This window comes from Macrobrachium rosenbergii, chromosome 13 (assembly GCF_040412425.1).
Source record: "Macrobrachium rosenbergii isolate ZJJX-2024 chromosome 13, ASM4041242v1, whole genome shotgun sequence".
Classification (NCBI taxonomy): Eukaryota; Metazoa; Arthropoda; class Malacostraca; order Decapoda; family Palaemonidae; genus Macrobrachium; species Macrobrachium rosenbergii.
In genome coordinates this window covers 21553244-21568715 of record NC_089753.1, presented here as the reverse complement: position 1 = coordinate 21568715, position 15472 = coordinate 21553244, and the positions used below count along the sequence as shown (strand labels likewise).

General features: G+C 36.5%; 1 protein-coding gene across 1 annotated transcript in view; it reads left to right on the top strand.

The window, feature by feature from the left end:
- Positions 1-14854, top strand: part of LOC136844984 (VPS35 endosomal protein-sorting factor-like) — a 39727-nt gene extending 24873 nt beyond the window's left edge. The window contains exons 10-22 of the mRNA XM_067114485.1: positions 958-1107; positions 2194-2365; positions 2826-2960; positions 5133-5274; positions 5404-5585; positions 6643-6789; positions 8651-8823; positions 8993-9155; positions 9881-10073; positions 11357-11662; positions 11874-11974; positions 14162-14317; positions 14523-14854. Of these exons, the coding sequence (XP_066970586.1) occupies positions 958-1107; positions 2194-2365; positions 2826-2960; positions 5133-5274; positions 5404-5585; positions 6643-6789; positions 8651-8823; positions 8993-9155; positions 9881-10073; positions 11357-11662; positions 11874-11974; positions 14162-14317; positions 14523-14615 (2113 nt within the window). The 3' untranslated portion in view covers positions 14616-14854. The remainder of the gene's footprint in view (positions 1-957; positions 1108-2193; positions 2366-2825; positions 2961-5132; positions 5275-5403; positions 5586-6642; positions 6790-8650; positions 8824-8992; positions 9156-9880; positions 10074-11356; positions 11663-11873; positions 11975-14161; positions 14318-14522) is intronic.
- Positions 14855-15472: the final 618 nt, after the last annotated feature.

Sequence of the window (15472 nt, the reverse complement as noted above, 5' to 3'; positions counted from 1 at the left end):
CAAAGCATCAGCTACTGTTTACTGTTACTCCTTATCTTAAAGAATTAAGCAAAATTTATTGCACTTGTCAAAAATGGTGTAAGACACACAGACATAGGGATAGCCTAGTTTCAAATGTGTTGCAAGAAATAAAGCCACCATAATGGAAGTACATTATTATTATGCAAAAGAAAAAATAGCATCTTCATATTTATCATCATATTTGTCATAATGATATAACATAAGGCTTCAGCACAAAAGCCTATGAAAGGTGATATGTATCTGTGCTTTAGCACCCATCAACATTTGCTGGTATGTGGATACCATATGAATTATCAGGCCTACCTATCTAGGTAATTTTATCTAAATTTATCTAATGCCGAGGCTGTTCCTTTTACCTCCCGAAGTTTTCGCCAACAGCAAGTGTTATTAATTTATGTTTTTAGTAGATTCTGGTATTCAAAGAAAGTTTGGCAATAACATGTTTTTCTTATGCTTAGTGTAATTTATCCCAAATAGAGTTAAAATGTGAAAAGTAAAAATTATGCAGCGTGCATCCAAAAACAAGCTCCTGTCATTGACTTCGGTGGGTGTTGTTATTAAATTTAGACTTACCATCACAATACTTTATAATCTCTTTATTCAAGTTAACATTATTTATTGACAAAACATATATCTGAGGAAGAAATTTAGGTTAGGTAAATAAGTTTCGATTCACATTATTTAGTAATTATTTGAAAACAATGATGCTATTTGGACAAAATACTTGCAACCAATCAGCTAGCAGGAAATTTTCCGAGCTAAAAGGGCACCCCCGCGAGTCAGTGCAAATGCGCCTCGGTAAAAAAAAACTGAGTATAGTGCAGAGTTTTGTTGCAGTATATTGTTTGTAATTAATTTATTAAATATTTTAATACACTTAATGTAATACATAGAGTTTGTGATTTTCTACAAATATCTGTTTAACTTGTTTTGCAGTTCTACAAATGGTACCAGTGACTATGGAATGTTAGAAGCACAAGAAACAGCACGCAATTGGTTCTACAAGGTGGCATCAATAAGAGAGTTGCTTCCGAGGCTATACCTTGAAGCTTCTCTCTTACCTTGCTATGCCCTTCTTAGTGTCCAGTAAGTGGATTATATTACTTAAGAACCCCAGTAATTAGTAATAATAGTGTGATTACTGTCAGCTGTTGTTTTTCTTTAGCTATACGACTTTGACAATGTGAAATTGGAGTGAAAAGTATTATACTCATCAGAAGAGGAAATTTGAGTTTTGTTGTGAACTCAGAGAGGATAAATCATAGATTTAGCAGATTTTGATACTTAGTTTGATGAATTTCTTGATGTCAAAACTTGTTAAACTTGACAATGTTTAGTTGCTTTTTATTAAGAGGCCTGAATGTGTATACTGTATAATTTTGGACCAGCAAGCCAAGAGAAAGCTGGTACATTTCATGAGAAAATTATTATACAAGAGCTTTTGATTTCTCCACTGGTTGCATAAAGAGAATTAAGCTTTAATTTGGCATTCATTAGCCCGATATCCTGAGATGACGGATGGTGTCTCAATGGTTTTTACAGTACAGTATTAATATTTGTAACTAATTTCCATCTTTCTTCTAATTACAATAGTTGTCCTAGCCTATCATAAGCTAGGTTAGTAATAGAATTCAGTGGAGGGAGTAAGCAAAATTTTATACCCTCAATTGTAGCTATATATCATTCAGAAATGAAGGTTTAAGTTAGGTTTATATTGATTAAAAATATAACTTTTCTTTCAGGGTGACGTTAATAAAACAAACATGGTTTATTTTTTTTATAATGAGCCATTACTTATAGGCTGTTCCCCATTACCCAAGTTTTTCTGTTATCCAACACCAAAGTCACAAGACATTTGGATTACAGGGATGTGAATGTGTTGTAGTCAGAACAGGTATCCTTATAGAAAATCTGGTAGAAGATAAAAAGCATTTTTACTAGTAGTACTGTACATCTTATTTACTGAATGAGTTTTTCAAATTACTTAATTTCTCTGTTCCCAAGAGTATTTATGGCATATTGATTGTAGTTGTGATTTGATTTTATATATTTAAAAGCTGAATCAAGTACTTTCTGAAATGTTTTCTAATATTCCCTCAAATTTAGTGTAATACTGTGCTTAAGTGATGTTAATGTTATCAAGTATGGGTTTTTATAGCTTGATGTTTTCAGAGAGGGTGAAGAAGCTTTGTCTCGTCTGACTCGCATGATTAGAGGCATTGGGGATCCTTTAATTGCTTCTTATGCTCGAATGTTTCTCTGCCGAATGGGGGTGGATGTAGCTCCTCAGCTGACACAGTATATCACAGAGAACATTGAAGATTTTTTGCAGACTTTGAAACAGGTATTGCTTAAGAGTCTTGATAGGAAAAGCCTTAAAACGGTAATTGTGTTCAAAGTTAGGCCTGCTTCTCCTGTAACTTTTGTTTAAAATAAATGTCTCAGTCTTTTGAAAGTACTTAGTAAGGATTGTACTGTATTGTTAATAATTTAGAAATGTTCTCAAATATATTTAAGTTTCAACTGCACAACTGAGCCAAACATTGTATTCTCATGCAAATCTCAATTTAAACCATCTAATTCGTTCAGCATATGAATGTGTTTAGTATTGAGTGGCTGTGCTGTTATAGGGCTTGACATTTATACTCAATTTATTGAAATATCATGTTTAAATCTATAAACTTAATTTTTTCAACTGCATTACATCTGTAAACCTTCAGACTTCTAATATCAAAGTGTAAGCTTTCTTAAAAGGATGATATATCTATCCTTATTGGTATCTGATGACATCTATCCTTTACTAGGGGTTGTGGCCTGAGGGGGAAGCTGATGTCAACATGGGAGAAGACAAGGATGCTCTGGCAGTACGTGTCTTGTCTCCTCCCCTCGAGTGGATGATGCAATGTCTTGCTTGTCGAGCTCCTCATCATGTCCTGCAGGTTAGGTATTTTTCAATATTTTAAACAAGTTAATCAAGCAACAGTCTTTACCTGTGCAGAATGCAGCTTGGTGCATGAAGCAAAGCATGTCAATGAAAACAGTTGTAGCACTCATGCCTAGCCAACTCCCAGATACTTAAAGATATGCTACTAATATTCATTCTTCTGTCATCTTGATAGGGTTAAGACATGATGCCATTTTCTCCTACTCTTCTGTTTCATTTTTGGCAGTCTTTCCTCACTTAACGATATAACTTCAGTGTCATCATAGGTTATTCAATTGTGATGCTTTTCACGTTCAAATAATTTGAATTTGGGGTTGGATTTACCATGTTTTGAGTTATTGAGGTAACTATTTCCTTGGCTTGGTCCTAATTGAGGTTCTTTGTTTGCACAGCGATGTTTACTCAGGCCATTCACTTCTTGTTTTACAATATCACACAATAAGCCGTGGAGGAACAGACAACCAAAGGGAACAGTTTTTTTGAAAGGCAAACAAGAAGTGAATGGCCTGAGTAAACATCACTGTGCAAACAAAGAACCTCAATTAGGACTTTATACCATTACCATTATGCTTTAGCTGCCTGCGTGAGCTGGCAGGGAACATAAGTCCTGTGGCACTTTCACATTGTCTTTGGTGAAGGATCTCCATTTGCATTGTCTTTCTTGTGGGAGCCATGTTTACACTTCTGACCTCAGTTACATTCTTACTCCTCTGCTGGCAAATTGTCATGTTTGACTCATACCATGATTGCGAAGATCAAATTGTGAATGTCTTAGATAAGGTTTCCTCATCCTCCATACTGCTGCAATCTTCATGTCCTTGTAAAAGACCTTTGGCTGTTTCTACTCCAACTGTTTATCCCCCAGGGGAGTTCTCTTCTGCAGGGTGTCTGTATGTCTCTCTGTAGGGCTTCTAGTTACACCTAGAAGGTACCTGCCAAGTTCATCATCTGTTGCTCATGTTGCCTTGGTCTTAGTGCTGCCCATCCACTGCTTTTTCCTCCTCCTTCTCAAGCTGAACCTTCTTCATCCACCTCCCTGTTTCTCATGGTTTTGCTACCATGGTCTCTCAGGCTTGGGCTGATGTATGTAAGATCCCTCTTTCTAGTGACCTTCCTTTGGTCCCTGTGAGGCTCAAGTGTCCTCAAGCCACAGTGCAAATTTTCACCTACCATCATTACTATCAAGATTCGTCAGGACTATGAAGGGGCTTCTCACTCCCTAAAGTGCCCTTATAGGTGGTGTCCATCTTCTGCTGACTCTAGATGGATCAAGTTGCTCATCATCTTTCTGTAGTCATCCTTTCAACTTGCTCATCATCTTTCTCTTGTCATCCTTCAGTTCACCCTTCAACTATCTCCCTCCTGGAGACTTAGTTGCACAGGTGCCTTTACATGTCCTCAGCTGCCTCTTCGAGTGATTCATCATATTTGGGCTCGAAGGTTGTTGCTCCACCAGCTGAGTCTGAGTCATCTGCTTGTTCTGCTCATTCACTTACCCTTGTCCTCTTAGACCTTGCCTTTTGTTCTTGTTCTCATACTGTACTTCCAAGATGGCTAATTTTGTCTTCCTTCAAGGTAAGGTGATGTTAATCAAGGATTCAGCTGAGGATAATGCTGAAGACTTAAGTGCCATGCAAGTTGATACTTTATTTGTAAAGATCCTTAGTTGGATTTGCAATACTGTACAGGGAAATGGCAGGGAGCTTGGTTTGTGGAATTTTCTGCTTGGCTACTGGCTGCTGTTTAGCTTTCATGAGTAGTGCCTCATAGTGCACAAGGAGGACTCCACTAAAAGCTGGTTGCAGTACTTTGCATTTGTCTTCTCTGACTTTGTCTGCTCGAGGTTAAGAAATAAAAACCACTCTTCTGGGTTGTGGATTCAAGTACAACCAATAGTAGTTAAAACCCCTAATGCTGAACTCAACTACAGTATGTATGGTGTTTATTGCTGTAGTTTGTATGAATTTGCTGAAGTGTCAGTCAGACATTTCTGGGTCTTTAGATTTAAGACTAGTGTAAAATATTTATGTTAGCATAATGACAAGTCCATTTATCTAGTTTTGACAGCAAATTTTTAATCACCAACTTTATGAAATTATAAGTTTTTGGTAAACCTGCTTTAATTTTTAAAAGTATTTTTTCTCTTTTTTTTTTTATTTGTCCTCAGACTGTGTTACAGCATTGTGAAGAAGGGGAAGGACTTGGACAGAACTTGTTAGTTGCAGCATTACTCACTACATTCCCACATAGCTTCATTGCTGTAAATGCTATTCCTCTCACTCACCTTATAGCAGGTTGTTCTTACCCAGGTTAGTATTTGAGTAACATTCATGAAAGTGAAGCATCATAGAAATACTGCTCAGTCTAAAACAAGATGCATTAGAAGTATTCATTTAGGAAGTGATGTTAGAGGTTAAGCTCATTCTGATCTTTGACAGGGAAGAGTCAGCACGAGCTGGTTTCAGCTCTTGGTGTTTGTGTGAATGATGCTGCTCCAGCCCCACAGCAGCACTTGCCTCTTCTTAATGCTGTATGGAAGCTCATCACGAGAATCCCACTTACCAAGGATTATCTCTCCACTGCTGGCATTTGGCTTGAATTTACTGCAAAGCATTTTACGGTTTGTATTTTCTGACCATTGATAAACGTGGGCAATATTTTTGAAAGCATAAAAAACAATCATCTCTTGATTATCAATTTTTAGAAACAGTTTGATTATATGCTGTGTTTTATTTGCAAGCCAGTTGCCTTGTGTATGGTAAATTGATAAAAAATATGCATATTAGAATGTGGGAAAAACAAAATATTTTACAATCAGTGTGAAAATCGTGAATCAGCTTCATACATCTAAAGTAGTCTCATTTGTTTATGAAAATATTGTACTGTATAGATGTAAAAGGTCTCCTTACTGTTATGCACAGATATTTCATGACATGAAAGCTTGTGAAGCGGATCTCAAAACTTTTTCAGATTTTTGCTCTGATTTTGTGATCTGTGGAAATTGAACATGAAGTATTATGGAGTACATTACAAAGTTACCTGTGTGCATCAGAATATGTACCAGTGCATAGCACCAGTAGCATAAAAGCTAGCAGTCATAGATACAGCGCATTGAAATTTTAAATAAATCTGATATTGGCATGGTAACGCAGTGCAAACTGCTTTGTTGTAGGACTATTTTGTCATATTGTTACCAATATACAGTAGATGCTAGGAAAAATCAGGTTGCTGATTACAGTAATCAGTTTTTTAGCATATTTCATAGGACATAGGTACAGTATTCCCATTTTTCCTCGATATGTTGAATAGGTTATTAGACTAGGAAACTTAAAGCTAGATGAAAACTTTATATTTAATGTACAGTCCTTGTTTTAATCTCTGATAGCTTGCTTTCCAACCATGTAGATAAGACTTCATGCAATCCAAGAATGATTCACTATCTTTGAATGTGGTGTTCATTTCAGTGAAGCAGTTCATTATTCTCATGATGGCTTCATAGTTTCAGTTTGAGATTGTGTGTAGGCATTCTCTTTGTTCTAATGTAAGATTGTTAGCCTATCTGATAGATTTGTAGCTCTGCAGAATAAATTGTTACAGTTTGAACTGTATATAGAAGATATAATGTTTTTTTTTATTAAATTAGCTCTTTATACTTGATGCCGGTCTTCATTTTGCAGGCAACAGAAGTAAACACTTTACTTGGAGATGTATTGAAACGTGTGAGATCAGCACACAATCAAGAACAGGTGCCTTATCCTGTCCTCTTAAAGCTTATTTCTACAGCTCTTACCAATTCTCCTGATCCTCAGTCCCTTTTTCCAATGGTGAGTAGATTTTGTTGTGATACAGTGATATTTATAGAGCCAAATGAATTGACTTGCACCTGTAATTTCACGGTGCCTTGGTTATGAATGAACAGTAAATTTGAAATGTCCAGTCATGCCATGATGTTGCTCATTAACAAAAATCATTCCCTGGAGGAATGTTTGCGTTTGGATGACTTGCTACAATTATCAATGAAAAGTACCGCAAGAGTTTATGACATCATGTACATATCAAGTGTAATCAAAGCCAGAGAATGATCAAATACAGTAGTATTCATTGTATATCCATAAATACAGTACAATTTTAAAGATAATAAAAATGAGAAGCCAGAATTTTGAACTGAGGAATAAGTCATCACATAAATTTTGTATGAAGTAATTGGAGAATGACACGTGTTTAAAAATCATAGCAATGGCAGATCTTTTGAATGCAAGAATATTCTTTAAAAAATATTGGCAATATTTGCATTTGTGATACAAAGTAAGTGATCCATAATCACCTTCCAGTAATTTCCTTTGATGGTTTTCTTATGCTGTGCAATAAAGGTCTTAATCTTCCACTCTCACCAGGACAAGAATGGAAGGGTGTGCATGCTAATTAAATGTGTTCATTTCAGATTTCAAACTGATACTTTGTTTGAAAAAAATAATTACTGTGCTCTGAATAGCTAATAGTTTGTTTAAGTGATACAGTACTTCAGTTTGCAGGTGTGCTATCCTGTCATGCAGGTGCCCTTTATAGCTTGCCAGTTTTCTCATGGTTCAGTAGCAAGAGGATTGTTCACTTTACACCAGCAGTTATCTTTTTTTTTTTCTATATTGATTCCATTTTTCATGTCATCATCATTGATGGTCCTGAGTGTGTGTGTGTGTGTCAGCATCATGAGCAAAATGTGAATTTGTCAATTTGTTTTTATATTTGTGTACGTTACATGCTGGTGTGTAAATCAACTTTATGCTTGATTCAGTATTAGGGTGACCCTTGAAACACATATTATTATTATTATATACTCTTAAATTGATGTTCCTTACCTGTTTGTCTTAATCTTAAGCCACACTATTGAGGATCAGTGCGTTATTATATAGTAGTATAAGAAGATTACGGAGTCCCACTTGTAGACACCTATAGGGATTGCACAGAGGATTTATTTGAAAGTGAAAGGCAAAAATTTGAGTTATGCAGAATGAAAGATATTACTGAGAAAAAATGCAGAGCAACATAGTTTACATGGTATGAGTACAGTACAATGAAATGGGAAATTATGAAAATATAGCTGTTACATATGACAGGTTAGGTAAAGTGTCCTATAAAGAGGGCAAAAGAGACAACAGAATCACATAGTTTTCTCAAAGGCCAGCCCAAAGGCAAGTAAGTTGAAGAGTTGGACAGCTAGGTGGGAGCAAAGACAGACATGCATTAAGAAGCTTTAGTAAGGCCTGCAGTAACCCTACGAAAGCTCAGTCTGCATATTGCCCCCTGCTGGATTAGTAGGTAAATAAGCTATACAGATTTACAATGTAGAAGAAAGTTTATCTGCCAAATGAAAAAAAAAGGTGATACGAACAACTTTCTGTGTCGAAGTCATTTCTTGAATAGATGAAGCCTTTAACTTGACGTTTGTCTTCATCACAACCATATTCAAATGTATTGTAAGAGCTGACTTCTTAATCCTGTGATTTGGATAAGACACATCCAAGGCAAGATAGCCATTCACCAGCTGCAAAATTTTAACTTGGCAAGTTTTTTGGGACCCAAGGTAATTTAGTGTCTTACGCCTTGCTTAACAATGTTATTTTTCGTTGTAATGTTACCCCCAACTTTTGCTGTATAAGAGTTCAACTTTGTTATTTTTGTTTACAGACAAATTTCCAGGGTGTCTTGAGTGTGTTTCAGCGAGATAGCGTCAGTGCTGGTGATGGTGTTACTTGGGGTGTTACAGAAGCCTTGCTAAATAATCATCCTGGAGAATTCACAGATCCTACTCTAGTCCAACACCTTTTGACTCTCTGTGGAGCACTCCATGATTCCATAAAGTATGTTTAATATTTACTTTTCACATCTGTAAAGCCAGTAAACTGTTGTATTGACTGATATCTGTGTTAAGCTTAAAACAGTAATTCACAATTTAATAACTAGTGATTTTTAATGCTATAATTTTGTTATTACAGAAGTGTCCACTAGTATCATATTATATTTTTGCAGTGCCCTCACAACAGATGATGAAAGAAGGCAGCTGTCTCATCTTATTACAACTTTTATTCGACAAGTTGATTTTGGTCGAGATTTTGAACAACAACTAGATTTCTATGTGAATGCCAGAGCAGCCTTCTCAAACCTAGACACAGTTCTCCGAGCACTCGTACAGGTAGGTCAAGTTATTTCGTGAGATTCAAATTTTTATGGTTAAGTAAAGGATCTCACTCGAGTTAAAATTAAGTTTGAAAGTAGGCAAATTAGAAGGTAGAAAGCATTGCAGTTGGGGAAGGGTCACTGCAAAGAACTTTCAGCAACACCTGCAGTGTGCCATACAAATTACATTGTAAGCAGTATTCACCATCATCTTCTACATGGGCTTAAAATTAACTATGCAATGTATTTGATTCCAAAAGATGAACACTGGGCACATCTAAATTACCCAGATGCTCAAAATGCTTACTACTGTACTTATATTTTCATTTTAAAGGCATACCTCTCCCATATCTGTAAGTTTAAGGATAATAAAGCCTCATTCACACTGATAAAGGAAAATTAAGTACTGTATATTAAACATAAAATTGAATGAAGAGAGTCACATGTAATGTTCCTTTATTGAAAATTCAGTTTCCTTGGAGCATGCATCATACATATACATAGCATTATAAATTTTCCTTCTCACAGTCATCACTAATATATAAAAGATAATCAGTAAGGAAAAGAAAAATATGAAAAGGTGTGGTGGGATTAATTTTATTCTGTGCTTAAGGCAGCAAATAAAAGCATTGATTCCAGAGGTCTTGAGTTAGTAATTGCCCACTCAAAATGCAATTTGAATTTTAAATAAACTCCACCATTGCTCAGTCCCCTGGAATTACTTTATTAATTTTCTTTCAGTGTGTCTGCCATCTTGCTATGGCCACTTGGAGTGTAATGAGAGGCCAGCATACAGGAAAAACAGCAGCCTTTGTGCGCGCATGTGCTGCATATTGCTTCATTACCATTCCTTCATTATCAACACCTTCCATTAGACTGAAGCTCTATTTGTTGTCAGGGACAGTTGCACTGATAAATGGTTGCTTGGGACAAGGTATGTTTGCTGTTTATAGTTATATGTAAACTGTATAAGCAGCACCTTAAGCAATTGGTACATCAACTTCCACAGCATACAAACATGGTACACCTGTTAAACTATCTTCCCAAATGTTACTCCAGATTCTGCTTTCAGTTACTGGAGTTGACAGCCCAACTGTTTGTAGAATCTGTGATGTTGGCATTAGGGCCAAATCAAAGCTCAAAAGACAGTACATGTCAGCCAGAAAAGTATTAGTCATCTTAAAATGTTTTCTCCTATCATGCTCAGTAGCAGTAACTTTGAAATAAGTGTAAGGCAGTAAAAACATGTTGATTTTCTAGTTGCTGTGTTTCTGCTGCAATATATGCCTACTCATTGTATGAATTCTCAAATTGATTATGATACAGAGTTTAAGACATCTTTTTTTGACAATTATCAAGATGGTCTCCATAATTACTTATTGTACCTGAAAATATTTCATTAACTGAAATGTCTTATTAATCTTACAATTATTTCTAACCTTTCCTTATGTTAGGGAATATGAATAGTGGATATCCTCAGATGATATTTTACCAATATAAAAGGAAATTGTGATATAGTCATTAAAAAAGTCTTATATCATATCATGGGTTTGAGCAGTGATACAACAGCATAATATTAAACCAGGCATTCATTTGTGTCTTGCTTTTTAAGTACATGTTAAGTCTATTGATACAAACCTAAGTGGCAAACCACTGATTTGGTAGCATTTTTTGTGGTTCGAATATATTGTTTGTAAAACTGTTACATGTGGTGTTTTAAGCAGACTGCCCAAGGTAAAGAGGCTAACAAAAGCTGGATGGAGATATAGGAACAGTAAGGCTGGAGATGAATATTGATTTATTTATGATTCTAAGAAAAAAAAAAATTATTCCAAACACCTGGAACCAGTTATTTCAGTACTGGGAAGCCCCTTGGTCACTAACGAAGATAATAAAGTACAGTAAGTGAACTTATTTCACTATTTAGGAGAACCACATTTATTATGTTATTTGGAACTGACATTTAAGCTTATCAAAAAATTAATGAATATGAATAAATCTGCTAACCATAAAGACATTTTATTATAGTAGAATCAGAATATGTTTAAAACAGAATTGAAATAATTTTAATATATTGTTTGTTTATCCCTTATTGTGGCTGAGTCATATGCCCTGTGAGAATCTTGAGATGTGACTAGGTGGTATCTTTCTTCAATGAGGCCAGCTTAGTCTGTAAGTTTAACAACTTTGGCAACTAATTAGTAGCCCTCTTCACAGGAGATGCTTGCATGAAGGCTGCTATCAGAGAGGTTTTAGAAATGGCTGGTTCACAGGATGCAGAAGCTGGTGGCCAGTTATCAGAGGTCCTTCGCTCCTCTGTTGCCAGTTTGGCTTCTACGCTGATAGCAACCCCTGATCCACCTGATGCATCGCCCCCTCTCTACCTTCTCCGTGGACTTACTAATGCTGTGAAGTCATACCAGTGGCCTAAGGATACAGATCTCCAGGCATACTTGTCACTGTCTTTACTGAATGCCATTTCTGCATCAGCTCAGGATACCTTACCTTATCATATTCACAATGGTATTTATTTATAAGGAACTTGGTGTTTGCTACCATACATTGAATTGACTGTGTTTGGTTTATAATGTACTGACTTGGTATATAATATACTTTTTAAAAAGTGAACAGTATTCATACATAACTGTATTTCCTTAAATAGCTTAACTTTTCATCACCCAGTAATACAATACTTCATTTGCTTGGTTAATAAAATTTCGATTATATGTTTCAGTGGAAGGCAATGATTCTTTGTATGGTGGTGACCCTATGGTGCAGCAAGAGGCAGAACAGTTGTGCACATCTTTAATAAAAGATATTGTAGCTCATATGCAGGTAAGATGCCTTTCCTTTTAAGTCAAACTTTTCAACTTAAATGTGTAGTCAAGTATATGGTAACCATAATTTCAAAATTTAAGAAGCCATTGAAAATACTCATTACCTGTGATCATTGCAAGTGGTAATTTAGGAGAGCTAAGCCTATCCATTCCAAGTATTTCAGTATTATGGCCAGCATAGGAAAATTTAAAAATGCATAATTGGTTATATGATTTGGCTGTTGAGTCAAGGGCACTGAAAAATATTTATTCCATGCAAGTACAAGCCATTGCCTTTTTTATAGGAGTATCCTTAGCAACTGGAGGCTAGTCACCGAACCGGTTACAAAGTGTTTAACTGTTGACACAGGGGGAGAATGGGGAAATTTCCTTCACTCACCTGCCATATCCAAGTACATTTTTTAGCCATTGTCATCTGAGGATGTCTCACTGGGCTCCTCCTGACTGCTAAGTTGAACTTATGTTTTTTGTGTGGTTGAAGTTCCTTAGGTAGGATGAGTTAATGGAGAAAATGTTACAAAACCTGCCCTCATCATCTGCATACCAAAATGTTACTCCAAATGCCAGGAACAGATCCATGCCCCTGATAACTTGAGTTTTGCCCCAGCTGAGTGATTGACTAGTATAGGAAATCTCATAAGCTCATCTGGTACATCACAAAGCCAGGAAGAATGGTGGAGTTTTAAATACCTACTACTTGTGTTTGTTGTAACTAGCAAGAGGTGCTGACAGTTGCCATAAGAGGTTGGATCCTACTTGGTAGCATGCACAGCTCATATTGGGCATAGAACCCTCTTGCCCAGACCACCAGACAGTCCCACCAGAAAGTCCCAGAGGGACTTAATGATGATTCGTAAGTTTTGCCAAAACCCAGGAATAAATGAGCAAGAGAACAATTCTAATCTCCAAGTATCGGACAAAGGTGGTGATACTTCCCAAAACCCTTTGGTGATGGATAACAGCCCTATGAGTGAGATTTCAGTTTGAGGCCTGACTCTGGAGCCTAATGGAACCCAAGCAGGGTACTGAGAAGAGTCAAATCTCTCCCCAGAGGCCAAAGCCTGGCAGGTAAGACTGATAGAAGCTCCTAACTGGCAAAGATAGCTCAGCAAAAACTGACAGACTTGTATGTTCAGTCTGAAGGCCTGGTTTCAGGCAGTTAGCTTTTACCACAGTGGCTGAAAGGGGCCTGATTTGAGGAAGGCAGACGAAGGAGATCCACAATCCCAAGATTGGATCTCCAATTAGAGAGAGAGTCCTCTGTGTTCACACAAGATTGTCTGCTTCCCTTGGGAAGGGGTGAGCAGCTGGAAAGGAGTAAGGAGGTGTTTGGCAGTTAGATGAAGTGATAGGCTAAAACTTCAAGGATACGTCCTCTACCAAAAACTTGTTGAGAAGTAAATTCTCCCCTACAATGGTAACTTTGCACAGCTAATTCTGAAAGAAGAAAAGTAGTAAATGGTGGGGATTAACCTAAGAAAAAAAAAGAGGGGGTGAAGATCCAGTACATTGCTAACACCCTTCATGCCTCTCAGAGCATGACACTATTTCTCAAAAGCAAAAGCCTGAAGGTTTCTAGATTTTTCCTCTGTGACCTGTGGTAGCTGCTGAGCAGGCTGTGTATGGCCTGGGTCCTTTTAGACAGAAAAACATCTTGCCTAAGGTACTTGAAGAAGAGAAAGTACTCCCTCTGTGGAGCAAATGCTGGACTGTGTGTTAGTGTAGGTGTGACTACTCAGTCAAGTAACCAGTCATAGCTTTGCAACCAAGATGCAACTTCCTCTGCTTTTCCTTTAAACAAGGGGAGGGAGAGCAGCAGAGCTACATTAGATCTCAAGAAAGAGCTCCTTCTAACTTGCACAGCCCCCAAGGGGCAGCGCAAGTTAGAAGCACATGGTTTTCTCATCTTTGCTCTACTTGGAAGCTCTTATCCCTAATTGCACAGGTCCAGGGCTCTACCACTCTGCCATCCCTATCCCTGACTAAATATGAGGTTACAGGAGTCATTGCATTCCTTGCAGCTGGGATCATGGTATATACTGGTGGATTTTCAGCATCCCACCCAAGGAGTGTCTCTCGTGTATTAAAGGCATTGGACAGTCTGACATGAATATAAATTAATTTACTTGTAATTTTCCTTAATGCTACTATACTTCTTTATAAATATAATTTGTATGTACTTCAGGGTCTGAATGGTGTTAATGAAAAGCGTATTGGACCATTGGCCATGAATACTTTGTGGAGTCTGGTTACTTGGTGTGACCTTAGTCAAGTTGAAATGATGAATACAGCTTCATTCCTTTGGTCTTTAATGCTCAAGCATAGCCAGCCTCAGGTATTGGTAAGTAATCCTAATCATTTCATACTTTTCGTTGCCATTGTAAAGAACATTTACTGGAATTAATGACAGCAATATGCATTTCGTATTTCAACATGAAAAAGTAATGACTTATTCTATACCTGGGAAACTTTTTTATCCTTGTGATCGTGATCATTTTTTGTGAGTAAAATACATGACGTTATAACCCTAACTTTTGCTTTTTCAGGTCCAAACAAAGACCTGGGTATCAAGACGTGCACTCCAGCTCAAGGATCCTTATCTAGAACAGTTGGCGAAAACTGTAAATCTTACTAGGTAACAAAGTGTTAATATATACATTTAAGTTTTATGAGACTGTAAATATGGTAATAAATTTATTATGAGGATTTATTAGTAACTGTTGTTCAAAATTATTTTTAAATTGTTAAAAACTTGTAACAAAAATTATCCTAAAAATTTTGGCATTTTGTATTTAAATATTGTCAGTTTCTTCACATTTGATAAATGTGGCTGTAATTTTGTATTTCTTTGTTTTGAAATACACAGGGAAAATTACAACTGGTATATCACTTATATGAAAGTAAGTTTCCATTTCAACAGCTGGAGACTGTCATATGATGAAAATTATTTCCAGAGCATAGTACTGTACTTCCCAAGCTCCTGAACAAGCTATTCTGTGTGCTTAGCATCAGCACTGAAGTTCCCAGGGTTGGTGACAAACATTTTTCCCAGTAGGCAAACGAATACTGTAATGTTTTCAATATTGGAGTTTCCATTAATTCTAAATACATAAAAATTCTAATTGAACTGGTAATATAAACCTCTCAGGAATCATAATCTGATATTAAATAAAGCTGCTTTACCAATAAATTGCATATTAGAAACAAACTTGGAACAAAAGAATATCTTGGAACTAAAGAAATTATCCTCATGCCAAGGTCATTTGAAGTATCTGTACTTTCTACCTTACATTTTGTATGGTTAAAATTAGTCCAAGGGTGTCAATGGATCTGTAAATTTTAATGATGATAATGATAGCTGTAGTATTAACAAGACCACTGAAACATTTTATGTTCTCATAAGGCTCACCCAAAGGATCTATTCTGAAGAAAGGTGAAAATTGGAGCATCCAAGAAGATGGACAGCTAAGAAAAGACAGAAGGGAGCAGATGAAAA